At 51.2% G+C, this 17,662-nt stretch overlaps 1 protein-coding gene across 4 annotated transcripts in view; it reads right to left on the bottom strand.

Annotated features, from left to right (window-relative positions):
• Window positions 1–622: 622 nt before the first annotated feature.
• The window catches only part of ZFPM1 (zinc finger protein, FOG family member 1), a 117,440-nt gene continuing 100,400 nt past the window's right edge, over window positions 623–17,662 (bottom strand). For 3 of the 4 annotated variants that reach the window (XM_035117130.2, XM_060276036.1, XM_035117133.2), the window contains 6 exons: window positions 14,945–15,050; window positions 11,583–11,792; window positions 10,533–10,757; window positions 9,490–9,585; window positions 7,553–7,708; window positions 623–4,672 (listed from right to left, as the gene is read on the bottom strand). In XM_035117130.2, coding sequence (XP_034973021.2) covers window positions 2,388–4,672; window positions 7,553–7,708; window positions 9,490–9,585; window positions 10,533–10,757; window positions 11,583–11,792; window positions 14,945–15,050 — 3,078 coding nt within the window. In that variant the 3' untranslated portion in view covers window positions 623–2,387. The remainder of the gene's footprint in view (window positions 4,673–7,552; window positions 7,709–9,489; window positions 9,586–10,532; window positions 10,758–11,582; window positions 11,793–14,944; window positions 15,051–17,662) is intronic. The other variant, XM_060276035.1, reaches the window with a different exon arrangement.

The raw sequence follows: 17,662 nt of genomic DNA, 5'->3' as shown, positions 1-17,662 counted from the left end.
ATCCTAAGATGTCAATGGGCAAAAGGAGTGGGAAAGAGTTCTGGGGCAAGTGTGGATGGACCATAAGGTGCTTTTTGCCTGGTCAGTGCGCTGCATCCCAGCCCCATTCTTTGCACAGTGCCCACTGAAGTAGAAATAAACCCAGTTGTGTTATTTGGGACTGGGGCCTTTCTAGTTGGCAGAGCTGTGTCTCACTCTTGATTGACTGCTCTACAGGCACAGCCAGCTGCTCCCAAGGTCCCATCGGTTGCCTGTATGTTGTTCCACCGCTGTTAGGCACTTGCAAGCTCAGAGCCTGCAGGCACCCGAGCTCCCGCGTCACTCCCAGGAGAGACGTGTGGCTTGTGCCGCCCCCCGCAGCGTGGCACCCAGTGCCCTGCCCCCCCCATTATGCCTCTGCAATGGAAAGCCTGATGCTTTCCACTGATCCATGGTTTAACCCCATAACTTTTTCAGGCATCAAGGCATGTCAAGAAATCAGGGTCTCCCTTGAGCATACACAGAGAATAAATAGCTCCTTCACTGCCAAGTGAAGACAGTTGCTCTCTCCCACCTCTCATAAACCTTTGGAATGATGGGGAGCCAGTTGCCCGATGGTGGAAAGAAGAAGAGGAGGTTGTTATTATTGTATATTGAATTTGTGTACCACCCTATACCCATGTTTTGAGGTCTGCTCATTTGCCCCAACGCATTACATGTTTCCAGAAAGGAAAGGTCTGAGGGCTTTTTGATGCAAAACCCATTATGGGACTTCTAGAAAGGAAAGGTTTGTGGATGTTTTGCTAGGGAATTCATTATGGGTTTCTGTAAAAGAAAGGTTTGGGGGCTTTGAGCCCACTCTAGCTTTCTCTGCTTTGGCAAGTTTTACAGAGCCTCCTTGTGAGCAGGAGGTGTGGAGGCAACAAGGGGAGGCAGTGAGAGACTGGGGGAATCAAGATGTTCAAAAGAGAGCTGGAGAAGCCAGAGGATGCCAGAAGGAAGGGCTGCCCTTCCCCCCGCAGATGCTGTGCAGTCAGATTTGTATTTCATGTGCCACATTTCCTTAAAATGTAGAAACCTAAGGGTAACTTATCATGTTGGGATATAAATCTGACCTCAAGGAGGCGCGCTCTGTGAAAATGTTCCAAAAGGAAGAGCAAGAGGGAGGCAATTATGCCTGCCAGCGTTTAGTGCAGGCTCTTCCTTTAACACCAAAATCCCAGGACTCTTTTTTTGGAACGTTGGGATTTGTTTCACACACCCCTCTACCTTAGAAACACCTGATCCCTAATCCCAGGTGATGGGCAGTGCTTTTTCTGGGGGGTACGCATACCCCCTAAGCATTTTGTGAATCTTTTTCCTTTTGTCCATTTACTGTAGTTATTTCCCCCCGATTTGAACTATAAAAATGGTGATTTTCTTTGAGTAAAAACCAGAGTACTCCTAAACATTTTTTTAAGAAAAAAAGCACTGGTGACGGGTATGCACTCTGTACATGCTCAAGGAGTTGCTTCATTCTGACTTCATATACTGAAAGCAAAAAAAAAAAAAAAGGTGGGGCAGGAACAGGAGAGAGATGGCGTGGGAGTGGGGAAGCTGCTGTCCAGGAGCCCTGGCTTAAAGTGAAGCCCTGAAAAAATAAAAAGGGGACAAGTATATCTTGGGGGGGTCTCTCTGGGTACGAGAGGTCTTTCCCCAACACGCCTGGTGGAGAAAAGTCCCCAAAACTTAGGAGAAAGGCATTGGGGAAATAGAAAGCAGAGATAGGAAGCAACTTGGGCCTCCAGAGGGTTTGGCTGAGTTGGGGGGTGCACTAGAAAAGCAGAGAGGCTCCCATTCAGAAGCTGGCAACCTGGCCCTTTGCCCCAAGATTTCACCTGTGCAGCTGCCGCTCCTGTTATCATTTTCAGGTCAATTCATTCTATACAATCAGGGCTGGAGAAGGGGTGGAGCAGTGCACCTCCCCCACAAACTGGCCATAAACTCCCCCAGATGTAAAACGGAGGGGGTGGGTGGGGTGGAGTGATCCCTGAACTCTTATTAGTGCTGGGATTGAGAGGAAGGGTTTACACCGAGCCTGTGAGTTGGGGCACCCACTTTGTAAGGAAGACATCCCCATGGCTTCCTTCAGCTCCTCCGAGCCCCTGCGTGCAACTTGGCTGCCCACTGCCCACTTCAGGGCTCCACTGGACACATTAAGGAAGAGCCTGCCCCCTTTCCACAGCCCTAGTGCAAAAACAACCCTTCCCCCAGGTACAAAGCAGGGGGCATGGGATGCTCTCGATGGCAGGAGAGTCCATCATGACTGGCTGCTCCCAAGCCCTTCGTCCCTGCCCGCCCCCTGAGCCATGAGTGGCCAGAGGCTGTGATTCCGGGCTGGCAAACAACACCCAGGCCTGGACGATGCTTTACTTGACGTGCTCGGCAGCATGTGAGGAGCAGTAGTACTTCTTGTGGGCAATGAAGGTCGACAGGCTGCTGAACTTGATGTTGCAGAGGCGGCAGTACCTGTGGTTGCCGTTGGCCACAGGGGTGGGGGGCCCTTTGCCCGGTAAGGTCTGCATGCTTTTGTCCGTGTACCCGGGAGGGGCGTTGGGTGTTGCCTCAGGCAAGGGAGAGATGGGCAAGGGGGCAGGTGGGGAGAGGGGGAGAAGGGGCTGTGGGGAGACAGTAGGGCGCGGGCTCCCATTGGAGACGGAAGGAGCGGGAGGCTCCTTGCCATTGAAGCTGTCCTTGCGCAGTCTTGGGAGGGGCTGTGGCGGGGAGGCAGTGGGCAGCGGTGGGAGCAAGCTGCCCTCCGCCAGCGTCCGGGTGGCCTCTATCAACGTGGCGCTAGCCACTGTTTTGGCAACAAAGAGGCCGTGGGCGTTGCGGAAGTGCTCCACCAAGTCTCCCTTAATGGCTCCGTTGAGCGGGCAGTAGGGGCACACCACCAGGGGCACCTTGGCGCCTGGGAGGTGCAGGGCTTTGGCATCCAGGTAGCACTGCGGAAGCGAGTCCAGGCTGGGAAAGGCAGTCGGGGGTGCTGCAGGGCTCACAGAAGGGACCCCCTTCTCTGCTTTGACTAATGCTGCTTCAGGTTCCTCACTCAGCCCTTCGGGGCTGCCCCGAGGTTTCAGCACAGCTGGGACGGCCCCTTTGATCTTCTGCAGCTGCTCGAGTGTGCTGGGCTGCAACGGTGTGGCTGGGCAGTAGTACTTCTTGTGGGCCAGGTAGCTGTCCAGGCTGTGGAAGCTGATGCGGCAGGCCGTGCACTCGTGGTAGTCGGCCAGCGGCAGAAGGGAGGCCGGCAGCACTTCCGCACCACTGTGGAGGCGGGGCTTCTTGCTAAGGTCAATGGGGCCATCCGTGTCAGGGCTCGAGCTAGGGGAGGGGGCAGCCTTGACCACAGGAATGAGAGCTGGGACCACGGGGGGCACCTCGGGGTGGGCGGCATCCGGGGCACTGCTGAGCTGGTTGGCGGCATTGTGGATTTCGTACAGCTTGCGCCGCTTGCGTGTACGGATTGGCTGGGGGAGGAAGGGCACCTTGCCCGCAGCGCCAGCCCGACGCAGCGGCGGGTCGTGGCGGGAGGCACAGTAATAGCGCTTGTGCACCATGTACGTCTCATGGCGGCTGAAGCGGATGTTGCAGGCTTCGCACACAGTCCGGCTGGGGTCATCGTCTGGCTCCTCCATGGAGCTGCCCCCAGGGCTCCGGCTGTCCTCACTGATGCGCCCCGTCCCATCGGCCTCAGGGGAGGGGCTGGTTTTAGCCCCGCCCTCCTCCACCTTGATCTCTTGCTTGACCTCTGGGACACTGGGTGGGCTGGCGCCTGGTCCAGCTTCCCCCTCATGTGTGGCCTTGCTGTCTCCTGGCAGTGGGGGCGAGAGGAGGACTCCAGGTGTGGGAGGGCCTTTGGGGGGCACCGAAGGAGCCGCCTTCAGCTTGCGAGGGCCGGGGGGGCTCTCCTCTGCCAAGCGGCGGCTGGAGCAGTATAGCCGCTTGTGGACGTAGTAGTTGTTGATGTTGTTGAAGGTGATCTCGCACTCAAAGCAGGTGGCGCCCTTGGGCACTGGGGTGCCTGGGAAGAGGACAGGGGGCACCACAGTGTGACCTTGCTTCAGGCGGCTGTGCACCAGCTCCGACATCTTGGCCAGGATCTCTGAAGCTTGGGGCACCACCGTGGCCTCGTGGCCAAACATGTACTGGGGGAGAAATATTGTGCCACCAGGTGTGCTCGACCCGGGCTCGCTGGGCACTGGGCTGGACCCAGGCGTGGGGCTGGTGATTTCAGACTTCACCTTTACTGAATGCAGGCTATGTGGAGAGGATGCTCGAGAAGAGGTGTCTGGCTCCAGCTCAGAACCAGCAGTTGCCCCTGCTTGGGAGGTTCCCTTGAGGACTTCCCCCTCGTCTTCAGGCTCCTCCTTGATTTGCACTACTGTCACCCCATCCCCCAGTGTGGAGGAGAAACCTCCTTGGGGTGGGGAGCCATTTGCTGCTTCCTCTGTAGGGGGTGCCATCACCCCCTGTGTTGCCAATTTGGCAGGGGTGTCCAGCTGGCTCTGGGCAGCTTTGGGCTCCAGGCCTGGCAGTACAGCTGCAGCGGTGCTGTGCAGGACCACGTGCTGTTGGAGGCTGGGCAAGCAGTCAGCCACATATCCACAGAAGCTGCACTTGAAGGTGGAGGCTGGGCCCGGCGTGTTCAGACCTGTAGGGAGAAGGGAGAGGTGCTTAGGTGGCTCGGCCATATCCTCACAGCCCTTAGGTGGCTGGCTGTAGCATTGTCACTGATTCTTGTAATTTTTGGCTCAGAGATCTACGGATTCTGGCTGCTTGTAAAGCTTGCCTGGGAAGCAAAATTCTGCCCAGATTTTTCTCGGGCTCAGATTAAAATCCTATCTAGAAAAGAACAAGTCCTGCTCCACTCCAATTCCTCCCCAACATACCTTCTTCCTTAATGCTTGGACAGTAGTGGAATGGAAGGGATTTCGGGAAATGTCCTTTTCCCAACACTACTGGCACCCACCAATAGCACTAGGAAAACTACTTTGCCCAGTGCTCCAAGCTCCTAGGTAGCTAAAGAGTGGGGGCAGTAGGGAGGGTGATTTCCTCCCTTCCACGGCTCCTCTGGCCCAGGCAGCAAGTAATGTAGACAGTCCCATAATGGGACCCATAATGAGGGCCATGATGAGGTCTGAATTAGCTTGGAATTGAACTCAGAAGGAAGTCTGTTTTCTGAGCCTGACAAGGGGCGTTCATCCCATCATTAGTTCCCCAAGCATGCTTCTTCCACAAATGCTTGGGTGTACAGTGGTGCCTCGCTAGACGAAATTAATTCGTTCCAGGACTCAATTCGTCCTATGAAAATTTCGTGTAGCGAGGCACCGTTTCCCATAGGAACGCATTAAAAGTCAATTAATGCGTTCCTATGGGCTCCGGGGGCCTGGCGGCGGCAGCGGTGCTTCCTCTTTTGGCTTGGGGAAGGCAGGCAGGCGCTTGTTCTCTTGTCTGCCTGCCTCCCCCGAGCTAAGAGAGGTGTGTGCCACCACCTCCCCCGACAGAGCCGGCATTTGACAGGGCTTCGGAACACCCGTCAGATGCGGGCTCTGTTGGGGGGGGGGGAGAGAGGAACGAAGGAAGAGAAAGCAGCCCTTTCCCTTCCTTCCTTCCTCTCCCCCTGCCGCCGACAGCTTCCCCCCCCCCGCCCAACACAGCATGGATCGGAGGAGAAGCCTCCTCTGATCTGCGCTGTGTCATGCAGGAAAAGCGGGGCTTTCGGCAGCCGGTGAAAAGTCCCCACACCAGCCCGCTTCTGCTCCGGGTGACGGGGCCGAAGCGCGCCAATGCGGGGGTGTTTTGCAGGCTGCCTTCCCCTTGGCTTGGGGAAGGCAGCCAGCGAAAACGTCCCACACCGGCGCGCTTCTGCTCTGGGTGACGGGAAAGATCCTCCTACGATCCCCTCTGTGTGACAGGCGGGATGGGGGGAAGTGGAAGAAAGATCCTGCGCTTCCCCCACATCCCGCCTGTTACACAGTGGGGATCCCCCGCTGCTGACTGACTAAGCCGAAGTGCGGCGCGGGAGGGGGCTTTTCGCCGTTTGCCTCCCCCTTGGCTCGGGGAAGGCAAACGGCAAAAAGCCCCCGTCGCGCCGCACTTCGGCTCGGGGACTGGCTTGGCCGCAGCGGGAAGAAGGTGAGAAATTCCTCCCCTTCTTCCCGCCCCCGCCAAACCAAAGCCGGCTTCCATCGCTTTGTGCCGGGCAGCGGCGGGAGAAGCGGTTCCTCTGCTTCTCCCACCACCGCCTGGCACAAAGCCGGTTTCGCTTCCCTCGGCAGCCACCGCCTGGCTTCAGACGGTGGCTGCCGAGGGAAGCAGCTGTGTGCCAGGATGCTGCGGGAGAAGCAGAGGAACCGCTTCTCCCGCCGCTGCCCGGCACAAAGCCGACATCGGACGGGGCTTCAGAAAGGCGCAGCGCTTCTCCGAAGCCCCGTCCTATGCTCCCGGGTGTCCATGGCGTGGCGGTGGGGGGAGGAACGGATCCGTTCCTCCACTTCTCCCCCCCCCTTCTTCCCGCGCTACAGCCCTTTATGTTCCGCTGGTCTCTGCCAGTTGCCCCTCACCGGCAGAGACCAGCGGAACACAAAGGGAAACCAGCTGCAGCGCAGGAAGAAGGCAAAGGAAGATCAGCTGAGAGACGCTGACAGCTGTCAGCGCCTCTCAGCTGATCTCCCTTTGCCTTCTTCCCTTGCTACAGCTGGTTCCCCTTTTGCTAGACAAATGCCCCTTTCGCTAGGTTTTGCGATCGGAGGTTTTTATGGCCACACTTCGCAAGACAAAGCGGCAGACATAAAAAACCTCATCGTCTTGCGAGGCAACCTCCGATCGCAAAACCAATTCATCTAGCGAGGCATTCATCTAGCGAGGCACCACTATATATGTGTCACCCACAGATAACCCCCTCTGTGGACACAACCCCCAAACTGACTCAAATTTCTAAGTTCCTGTCTTCTTAAAACAATTTATGGCAAGCCATCCCCTTAATATTATTAAATAAAAATTAATGGTAATGAATTTCATACAATGAAGTCCTACTCAGAGTAGACTCACTAAACTAAATAATTTTTGTTGTTGTTTAGTCGTGTCCGACTCTTTGTGACCCCATGGACCATAGCACGCCAGGCACTCCTGTCTTCCACTGCCTCCCGCAGTTTGGTCAAACTCATGTTCGTAGCTTCGAGAACACTGTCCAACCATCTCGTCCTCTGTCGTCCCCTTCTCCTAGTGCCCTCAATCTTTCCCAACATTAAATAAAAATTAATGGTAATGAATTTCATACAACGAAGTCCTACTCAGAGTAGACTCACTAAACTAAATAATTATATATTAATTAAAACAATAGTTATTAATATGATGATAGTAAGAACCACAACAATTCTATCCCAACTCTGCTGTAAGAAGCTCAAGGTGGTGTGCATCGCTCTTTCTCCTTTTATCCTCGCAACCACCCTGTGAGGCTGGCCTAGCTCGGATTTGAACCTGATCTCTCGCTGATCCTAGTTCTAGACCCAAACCACACCATGTCACTTACCTGGGACCAGGGGCTTGGTGGTCGGGGCAGCAATGGTGGTGCTTTGGGCATAGACCTCCCCCTTGGAACCTGGCTGGCAGATCATATGATTTGTGACCAGGTGACTGTAGAGGATGTCCCTGGTGGTGGAGATGAATCCGCAGCTGTGGCAGACACCTGTAGAAACAAGGGAGAGCGCTAAGAAATCGAGATGTATGAAGCTGCCTTCAGGCTGAAACTGCTTACCAACCCACCTAAATCCAGTACCATCCACTCTGACTGGCAGCAGCTCTACCAGGTCTCAAGAGACAGAGTGGTCCTTTCTGAGCCCTGACACTCAACTGCTTCCCTAATGGAAGATGATTGGGATGAACCCAGGGACCTTCTGAATGCAGAGCTGGTGCTATACCACTGAACTCAATATTTTGTTGGGTTTTGTGGGTGACCAAGAGCTCCACACATTAGCAAGGGTGCAAGGTCAGTTGATGGTGGGGAAGCACTGTTGACTGCAAAGAGGAGGACCTCCATATAGCTCTGCTACACCACATGCAGAACAAGGCCACCTAAGACCACCCCTAGCCTGTCTAGTCTAGCATCTTGTTCTCACAATGGCCATTCCGATACCTCTTCTGGGAAACAAAACCAGAGTGTGACAGCAACTCTTCCCACTTGCATTCCCAGCTGCTGGTGCTCAGAGTCACTGGATGGTTTTCAACTATGTCTTACTCAAAACAGACCCATGTAAATGAATGACTAAGCTAGGTCCAATAGTTCTAATACGTCTCCTCTGAGTAAAATTGAGCTGAATACCACCCCATACTGTCTCTGATCCTCAAGGTGGTATAATGCCACTGGATTGCTGAGCGGGCAGGAGGACCAGCACTTTTGTGTCTATTTAGTTCATCTACTGTATTTTTCGGACCATAACACGCACCCCCCCCCAAACGGGAGGGGAAAAGTCACTGCGTGTTATGGAGCGAAGGCAGTCTATTTTGCGCTGCCCACTCCTCCCCCTTCGCCGTTGCTGTCAGCAAAGGGGAAGGGAGAAGAGCGGAAAGTGCCACTTTCCCACTGCCTGCTCCTCCCCCTTCGCCGACAGCGACAAGGGGGATACAGCATCAGCCCGAAATTGGGCTGGTGGTGCCTCTGCAGCCAGCAGCTGGGGGGGGGGGCAATCAGCCTGAAATCGGGCTGGTTCTGCCTTCGCAGCCAGCAGCTGAGGGTTGAGAAAAGCGGCCGAAATGGTGCTGCTGCTGTCGCCTCTCAGCCTTTTAAAAACTAGGTGCATGGTACTGTCTGGTGCATGTTATGGTCCGAAAAATACGGTATATCCCACCTTTTCCTCCAAGGAGCTCAAGATGGCTTCCTCTTTGTGGAATGCTCTCCCCAGGGAGGCTCATCCCTGACACCTTCAATACTTATCTTTAGGCACCAGGCAAAAACATTCCTCTTGTCCCAGGCCTTTGGCTAATTAAACAATCAATGGCCTTTTCAACTGTGGTTGGATCCAGGGGTATTGTTTTTGTTATGCATTTTTGTGTGTCTATATTGTAAACCGCCCTGTGATCCTTTGATGAAGGGCAGCATAGAAATTTCATTAAGAAACAAAAATCCCAATACATGGTTCTCCCCCTCTCTTCACTCAGCTCCCGCAACAATCCTGCGAGGTAGGTTAGGCTGAGAGGCAGACTTTGGTCCAGGGCCACCCAGTGAACCTCATGTCTATGTGAACCCCAGCCTCCCAGGTTCTAGGTCCAACACACTATAACCACTACACCACACTGGGTAAGCTACTCTGGGATGGGGACCGTCTCACTTTTTTGTTTGAACCAATTCTAAAAAGCCTGTCCCCATTGAAACCAAACAGTGCTCTAGCTAAACAGTACTGCCAGTGGTCTACCTCTACAGAGCACTGCTTGTGAGCTGGATCTCTCACTCCAATATTGATTGGGGATTACCGTTCAGTGTGTCTGTGTGGACCTTCAGGTGACGCTCACAGTTGGCTTTTGTGGTGAAGGCAGAGTGGCAGATAAGGCACACAAATGGCCTCTCTCCTGAAAGAGAAGCCAGAAGGAGACAACAGCATGAGAAAGGGGACCACAAGACTTGTTCCATCACCCAAACAGCAGGGCCCAGAGCATTCCAATGCCCTTTATGTTGGAGAAACTGTGCATGGAGGAAGGAGTTACTTTTTTCAGGGGCGCAAATAGCCTCATGTATGGGATAAGCCAACAGCCAAGCCAGCAGCCCAGTGCTGTCTATGTAAGTGATTAAGGTGTGTTAGCTCATCAGTCAGTGAGTGGGTCTTGTGCTGTGTGTCAGGGTCAGTGTTGAGAAGTGAGTCGGAGTCTGTTATGCTTCAAACGGCTGGAGCTACAGAAATACTTTGTGCTTGTATGTATCTGCATCTGCAAAGCCTACAAACTGTATGCACATGCAGCAGTAAAAATTTTGGACCTTAACCTGCCTCTGTGTGGTGACTGGAACTGGGGGTAACGTCTGCTACAACTTCACCTAAGATTCCCAACATTTTAGTAGACTATTCCCAGAGAAACATATCAGGATCTTCTGCAACATTTCTGGGATGCAGCTGAACAGCACCCCCCCCCCACCAAAATGCTTTGCCAGCCCAAATCCCCACAGCATCTGGAGGGCATTTGCTCTAAACCAGGCTTCCTCAACCTCGGCCCACCAGATGTTTTGAGACTACAATTCCCATTATCCCTGACCACTGGTCCTGCTAGCTAGGGATCATGGGAGTTGTAGGCCAAAAACACCTGGAGGGCCAAGGTTGAGGAAGCCTGCTCTAAATCTTGCTGGGTTTTTTGTATGCCTGCACTCTTTGTCTCAGTCTCTCTCACTCACACATACACCCCCCCCCTTCTGAAATGGTGCCCTTCTCCTGCAATCCAGGCCTTCTTTAACACCTCCCCCTCATTCCTCCAACAAGCTCAAAGCCGCCCTCCCCCATCCCAGAAGGACGGAGGCAGCACCCTCATACCACTGTGGCTCCGCATGTGTATCTCCAAGGAACTGGCGCTGGGGCAGCTCTTCTTGCACTGGGGGAAAGGGCAGATGCGCTCATTCGGATAGGCCTCCTTGGGCTTTTCATCCACTGTGGGAGACGTGGCGTTCTGGCGGCTGGCGCAATAGTACATCAGATGGGCCTGCAAGTTCCTCTCGCTCCGGTACCAAATTCCACAGTCCTTGCAGGGAAAGACGTCCTCTGGACAGGAGGGAGAAAGTTGGGGAGAGGGAGGGAGAAAATAAAATAAAGGAAGCACCAGCTATATACATCTGGATTCCTCAACTCCAGCATCAAATGAAGGGGAGCCCACCACCTCCCAAGGTGACAGTCTCTCCTGCTATTGAACAGACTGTGTAGCCTCCAGAAATTCCTTCTAATGACACCAGAAGAGACTTTTGGGATCAGGCCAGTGGCCAATCAACTCCAGCTTCCTGTCCCCACAATGTCCAACCAGATGTCTTTGAGATCGTTTAGTATGAATCTGCCCATTTGGGCCCTGCCCTCTGGAGTGGCAGAAAAGAAATTTGCTTGATCCTCTGTGTGACAGCCCTCTGTGCTGTCTCTTTCCCAGGCTAAATATAAGCAACTCCTTCAACCTCTCTTTACAGTCGTACCTTGTTTTGCGACCGGGATCAGTTCCAGAGCCCTGGCCACTAGCTGAAAAGGACGCAGGGCAAAGCACTGAGTGGTTTGCGCTTCTGCGCATGCGCGAGCTGCAAACCTGCATGTAACCCATTCTGGTACTTCCGAGTTTGCCGTGGACGTTTGCCGGAATAGACGCTGGACAAGGCGGATGTTCATGGAGGTGTTACTGTACAAGACTTGAGTTATGTACACATTGCTGGCTTAAAACTCAAGTGAGTGCATTTATTGTGCTAGGGTGACAAAGCACTTTCATCCTCTTTAATTGAGCAAACCTCAATGTCCGTTTTGCCCTTCCACACAATAATGACGATATGGAGGTGCCCTTAATTTGGGATCCAGGGGGCATAAAGAAGCATGGGCCAAACCCTGGGTACTTACTGTTCACAACCGCCGTGGCCAAGATGGCTGCCATGCCCGCTTGCTGTGGCAGAAGCTGGATTTCAGGAGCCAGTGCCGCTGGGTAAGAAGGCTCCTCAGGCTCAGTCTTCACGGTGTGATTGGGAATCCCCATTGGCTCAGCCATGACAAACGCGCTCAGTGCATCTCCTTCTGAGATGGCTTTGGTGGTTTTGCACCAGATGGAATCATCTGCAGATATGGCAATGGGTGGGGAGAAATACCATTAAATTAGATTAGCCACTTTTCAGTTAGAATGGTCACACTGGTCACATTTGGGTTTCTTTCAGTTTCTCATTTCCGAAGTATTTAGTTCAGGTCTCCACACTTGCAATTTAGTTTATTTCTTTTTTTTAAAAAAAAAAATCCTCGTGTAGATCATCATCGACATTTTAGAGCTAATTCCTCTTAATATACGCATTATCGCAAAGTAGTATCCACTAATATAATGCATATTTGCATGCTGTTTTTTAAACTGCTATATCCTTTTTTTAATTACTTTTCTTTGCACCATCCCTGTACCACTTGATACTGTATATAAAATATCTCCATGCGGTGTACAGAAAACTAAAGCAGCAACAGCAAAGACAACTTAAACAACAGATCTTACGAAAATACACACCTGTTACACATGCAAAAATGTTACATTAATACAAATGGCTAATAAAGATAGACCAATATAATTTGTGTCTCCATCTGACACACCCACGTTGTCTGCTCGCTCTTACCCAGGACTCCACCCATCCACTCTGACTCTAACTCAGGGCCCAAACAAGCTCACAGATCACCCACATAATTTGACAAAGAAAAGGGTCCTTCCTGAAAACTGCTGACATCATCCTAGCTTCTCATTCCAGGCTTGCTTTCATGGGGAGGCACCAAAGTGGGTGGAGCTTCCTCAGGCTACCCAGAGCTCTGTCCTGTTCAGCAGGTAATCAGCTCCACTGCACACACAACACACACTTCCAGGGAGCAAAAGGTTGGGTGAGTTTCCTGGGAGGGGGTCCCAAGAATGGAAAACGGACAGCCCTCCACTCGCAGCACTCTCCCTCCCCCTACTTCTCTACTTCCAACTTCTTAGTTTACCATAACATGTCCATTTTACTCCAGCCTTTTGCTGGAGAATGGCAATGCAGAATTTGGAGAAGTGTGATTTCTTAAAAAAAAAAATTCCATATATTTTTTATTAATTTTTAACAATACAATACAGGGGAACCTCGGTTAATGAACACCTCGGTTTATGACTTTTCGGTTTACGAACGCTGCAGACCCATCTGGAACGGATTAATTCACTTTCCATTACTTTCAATGGGAAAGTTCGCTACAGTTTATGAATGCTTCAGTTTATGAACAGACTTCCGGAACCAATTGTGTTCATAAACCGAGGTACCATTGTAATAACATTCATCACATTATTTTCCATATTTTATCCCTTTGGCTTTTTAAGGTTATTGACTTTAATCAAACCCTTCTTATGATTTTCTAACTTTCATCTCTAATAACTATACTTCATTAATCAATCACTGACTTGAATTATTACTAAAACTTATAACTAAAATCCAAATTACAATGACTCTCCTTTTTTTTGAAGGGTTTGCTGAGTTTTGGTTCATGTATTGTTTCAGAAAGTGTGAATTTGGTAGGTTGGCTTTTAAATGTGAACTGAATCAAATTTCTCCTTCATCCCTACTTCTTAATACCCCCTGAAAAGCATAAGACAATTGGTTTGGGGTGACATTTTCCACCCTGAGCTAAATTCCAGTGTCTCCTCAGAGTAGTAAAATGTCCCAAAAGAAAGCCATGTTTGTTGGGTTGGAAGAAGGGCAGTTAAGGCTCTTTGCCTAGCTTAGATATTGTTTGGAAAATGCCATGGGATATGTTAACACTGGCCAGGATGAAAAGGCAGCCGAGTGACAGTAAGAAACAGATTCCTTCTTTTGTTTTGTTTGTCCCAGGATCTTTTTTTTTTCAGGGGAAAAAACCTGTTTGGGTACTTAATACATCATGGGTAGACATAGATCAGAGTAGCAGAGAAATAAATTCTCAATTAAAACCTGAGAGTGAGAGGAACTGGAGGTTCAAATCCATACACAGTTCATTAAGTGACCTTTTGCAAATCACTATCTCAGCCTAATGTACCTTGCAGGGTTAGGCTGCAGCTAAACCAGGCATTCCCAAACTGCGGCCCTCCAGATGTTTTGGCCTACAACTCCCATGATCCCTAGTTAACAGGACCAGTGGTCGGGGAAGATGGGAATTGTAGTCCAAAACATCTGGAGGGCTGAAGTTTGGGGATGCCTGAGCTAAACCGTTACTCTGAGTCCCCTTGGAGGCAAAAGGATAGGATGTAAGTGGGACCAAATAAACTGAATAAATAAGAATAATGTTGTAGCAGCTGATGCATGCAATACACAAAACCACCCAGAGGTGGCAGCATCAGCCCATGGCTTGTCAAAAGCTAGCATTAACCATTTCCTTCTCCCTCCGTTTGCCACTCTGCTGCCCATAGCTATGGCGTCTCAATCTTTTTTTTCTTTTTACTCTCAGCCACCTGAAGGTCCCTTGCCCTCCCCTATGGCTGGAACACCCTCCCTAAATGTGTCCACAGTACCACATCTGCCTGCCTTTATGTCTTTCTCTTGAAATCTGTCTCCAAACCCATTTTTTCCCAAATGGGCTTTGGCTTAACTGTCAAACCCTCATGCCCAACATGAGGTATCTTGGGTACATGCTTATGTAATTTGCCCGGCTTCATTCCTTGCTATTCTTCTCTCTCCTTTCCTCTGCTATTTTCCATATTGTTTATCTTAGAGGGCACAGGGCAATTTGTTGCCTATGATAATCTGAAGGGCAGTTAGGTACACTAATGGTGTTGTATATGTTGTGATAATCATCACCATCACCCTGAACATTTACAGAGTGCTTTCTTTTGTGAGCTCAAAGTGCTTCACACACACACACTACTGTGCTGAAATCTGCACTGTTGTGTTGTAATATGTACAACAATCCTCTAAGGTGGGCTAGTTTGATTATCCTTATATTGCAGACAGGGGCCAATGGGTTGGCCGAAGTGTGGCTTAATCAAAGGAAAACTGGAGAGAGGAGATGAAGATGTTCAGAGAAGATGAAAAGGGATGGGACATCCCCCTGCCCAGAGAATGGACCAATTACAGAAACACTAGGTTGTGGCTTCAGAAAACCCTTAGGAATCCAACTCTGCCCTAAGTGCCAATAAAGAAAATCTGACTCTGTTACACAACCCTGTTCTTGTTTTGAGAAAACACTACAGATCAAATGCCTCCAACTTCTTCCAGGTGCCAAGAGGCCGTTGTCCAAATACTTACCCTTCTTGTAGATCACGGAGTTGGCATCGCCTTCTCCAGAAACCAAGGGCAGCTTCAACAGCCAGCAGTTGTCATCTTCCAGCACCAGGGTAACAGGTGGGTTTGGCTAGAGACAGAAATATAAAAATGCAACAACATATGTGTCACTCACACAACTGGACCCTCACCAGCACATTGTCTTTTCTTCACTTCAGCTGTTACCCTGGTTCCACATTGTGTGGAGTGTGTGTATATACAGAACACCCTTCGTCAACCAGGGGCCCTCCAGATATCTTGGGCTACAACTCAAGAACAGGAGACACGCACCAGCCACTGAAATGCCATGTGAACGTCTGAGCAAGCTAATTTCTCTAAAATAGACACTTGCATAAGTTTCATAAATTTTTTGGGGGGGAGAGAAGTTGAATGGGCAACTTTCCAGGGGCCACGTGCCAGTGGTGGGAGGTTCCAGAGGCAAAAGTGGGTGGAACAACAAATGTAAATTTAACCTTTGTACAATAGGCTAGTTCCTACACCCATCCCTCTTTATCCTCCGTGCAGACAAACGAGGTATTACCAGGGTTCAACGGCACATTTCAGCCAGGCAAAAACGCTTCCAGTGTAGCCTGCAAAGTTCTGAGGGCCAGTTGGAGAAGGATGGGGGGGGGCGCATATGGCCCCATGCCCTGAAGTTCCCCACCCTTCCCATATGCTCCAGCCCAACATGTGGCACATGAACCCTTGAAGGAGTCCTCCCACCCCATGTGCAAGGAGCCTTTCCTCCCATGAGGAGCCATGAGGATAGGGAAAGGAAGCACAATGTGCATGGGTGATGAGTGGTATATGGCCATATGGCTGCTTCCATCCAGAGATGGCCAACCTCCAAGCAGCTGATTCACCCTTTCACTGGCCCAGTGGCAAGATTAGTTTGGTCACGTAGCAAGGGAGGGAACAGAGGATCACAGCCAAATCTAGGTCAAAGATGACAAGACCAAGGCCACATTCACACCATGCATTTAAAGCACTGTGATACCACTTTAAACAGAGATGGCTTCCCCCAAAGAATTCTGGAAGCTGTAATCTGTTAGGGGTGTTATGAGGCCCCTGTTAGCTTCCTAGAACTACAATTGTCAAGAGTTCCCTGTGTGAAGAGGGATTGATTGTTAAACCACGCTGGGAATTGTAACTCTGTGAGGGGAATGGGAATCCCCTAACAACACTCAGCACCTTAAACTACAGCACCCAGAATTCTTTGGGGGAAGCCATGACTGTTTAAAGTGGTATCATAGAGATTCCCCTCACAGAGCTACAATTCTCAGAGTGGTTTAACAGCCAATTCCTCTTCACAGAGAACTCTTGTGAATTGTAGCTCTGTGAAGGGAATAGAGGCCTCTTGACAACTCTCAGCACCCTTAACAAACTGCAGCTCCCAGAATTCTTTGGTTGTTTAAAGTGGCATCACAGTGATTTAAAAGTATGGTGTGAATATGGCGCAGGTTGTAGCGGCTGCATGCCTGGTTGAGTACACAACTGGGACCACCACTTTGCTCTCATCTCCTCCCTCGCTCTCTCACACGCACCGGTCAGTCTGCCATCCTTGGGTCTCCCAGAAAGAAAGCCCAGGCTTAACTCCCCTCAGGGTGGCACTAACAAAGGGGTCCCATCAAGCCTCCTCCTACAGAGAGGCCTCCGCCTCTGGATAGCCCACCCCCCCATGGAGAAACTGAACCCACTGCTTGCTGCCTGGGCAACCCCGTGGCACGGCCAACGGCTGGCGGAGCGTGACTGCGAACACAACAAGCTTGTTATTTCCTCTTCTTCTTAACCTGAGGGCCGACCATCACCGGCTGGGGAGGAAACAGCCACTTCACCCCTAACCTCAGCCATGCAGAGAGAGGAAAAGAGATTGGGGGAGGGAGGGAGGGAAGCAGGAGGGATGGGATGGGGCTGGCGGAGCCTCACGCTGCTTGGGGGAGACAAGAGGAAGGGCCTCGGTGGCGTCCCAGGCTGGGCGAACAATCCTTGTGTTGCTGACGCAGCCACAGATGGCCAGCAGAGATGGGAAGAGCACCCTGTTTTGGGGCAGGCCAAGCCAGCCACAAGGCCCAAAGCCATGACAAGAAGCCCACCTGCCACGTGAGGCTTCTTTCCACCCCAGGAAAGAAGTGGCACTTGTAAGCACTGGCTAGATCTGACAGGTGTCTGGTCTGAGCCCTCTCTCCCCTGATCCCAACGTAAAAGGTGTTCCCTGAGCCCAAGAATAAAATGATGAAGCATTCACTTTTGTGTGTATGAGACTGATCTTGGGGCTGGTCCCAGCCCAAAGGAGGCTTGTGAGAGTCAAAAGATCCGGTGAATCAAGAATGGCAAGGCCTCAGAGCTAAACAGGGTTGCCCTGAGTACAACCTCTGACTGGTACAGCAACAAAAAAGGTGTGTCTGGAAGAAGTGTTGGCCGAAGCCTAGGGAGGTTTTTTTTTACGAGACCTTCCAGGGCAGACACACGCTCTAATGAATGCAAATTGCCTCGCTCACATTTATGCCTGCCAGGGTGCAATCAATAAATAAAAAACAAATTGACGATGACACCCCCTTCAGGTGACCCAAAGATCTACGTCCCCCTCTTTAATAGGTGGCAGGTTAGTGCAAAGCACTTTGTCCTGTCATTCCAGCATCCACACTGCCTCTGGCGAAAGAAGTAAAAAACACCCCCCCAGCCTAATTCATGGAACATGTGCAT

Source organism: Zootoca vivipara, chromosome 6, assembly GCF_963506605.1.
Source record: "Zootoca vivipara chromosome 6, rZooViv1.1, whole genome shotgun sequence".
Classification (NCBI taxonomy): Eukaryota; Metazoa; Chordata; class Lepidosauria; order Squamata; family Lacertidae; genus Zootoca; species Zootoca vivipara.
The sequence above is the reverse complement of the archived record's forward strand: the minus strand, read 5'-3'. Positions and strand labels throughout refer to the sequence as shown.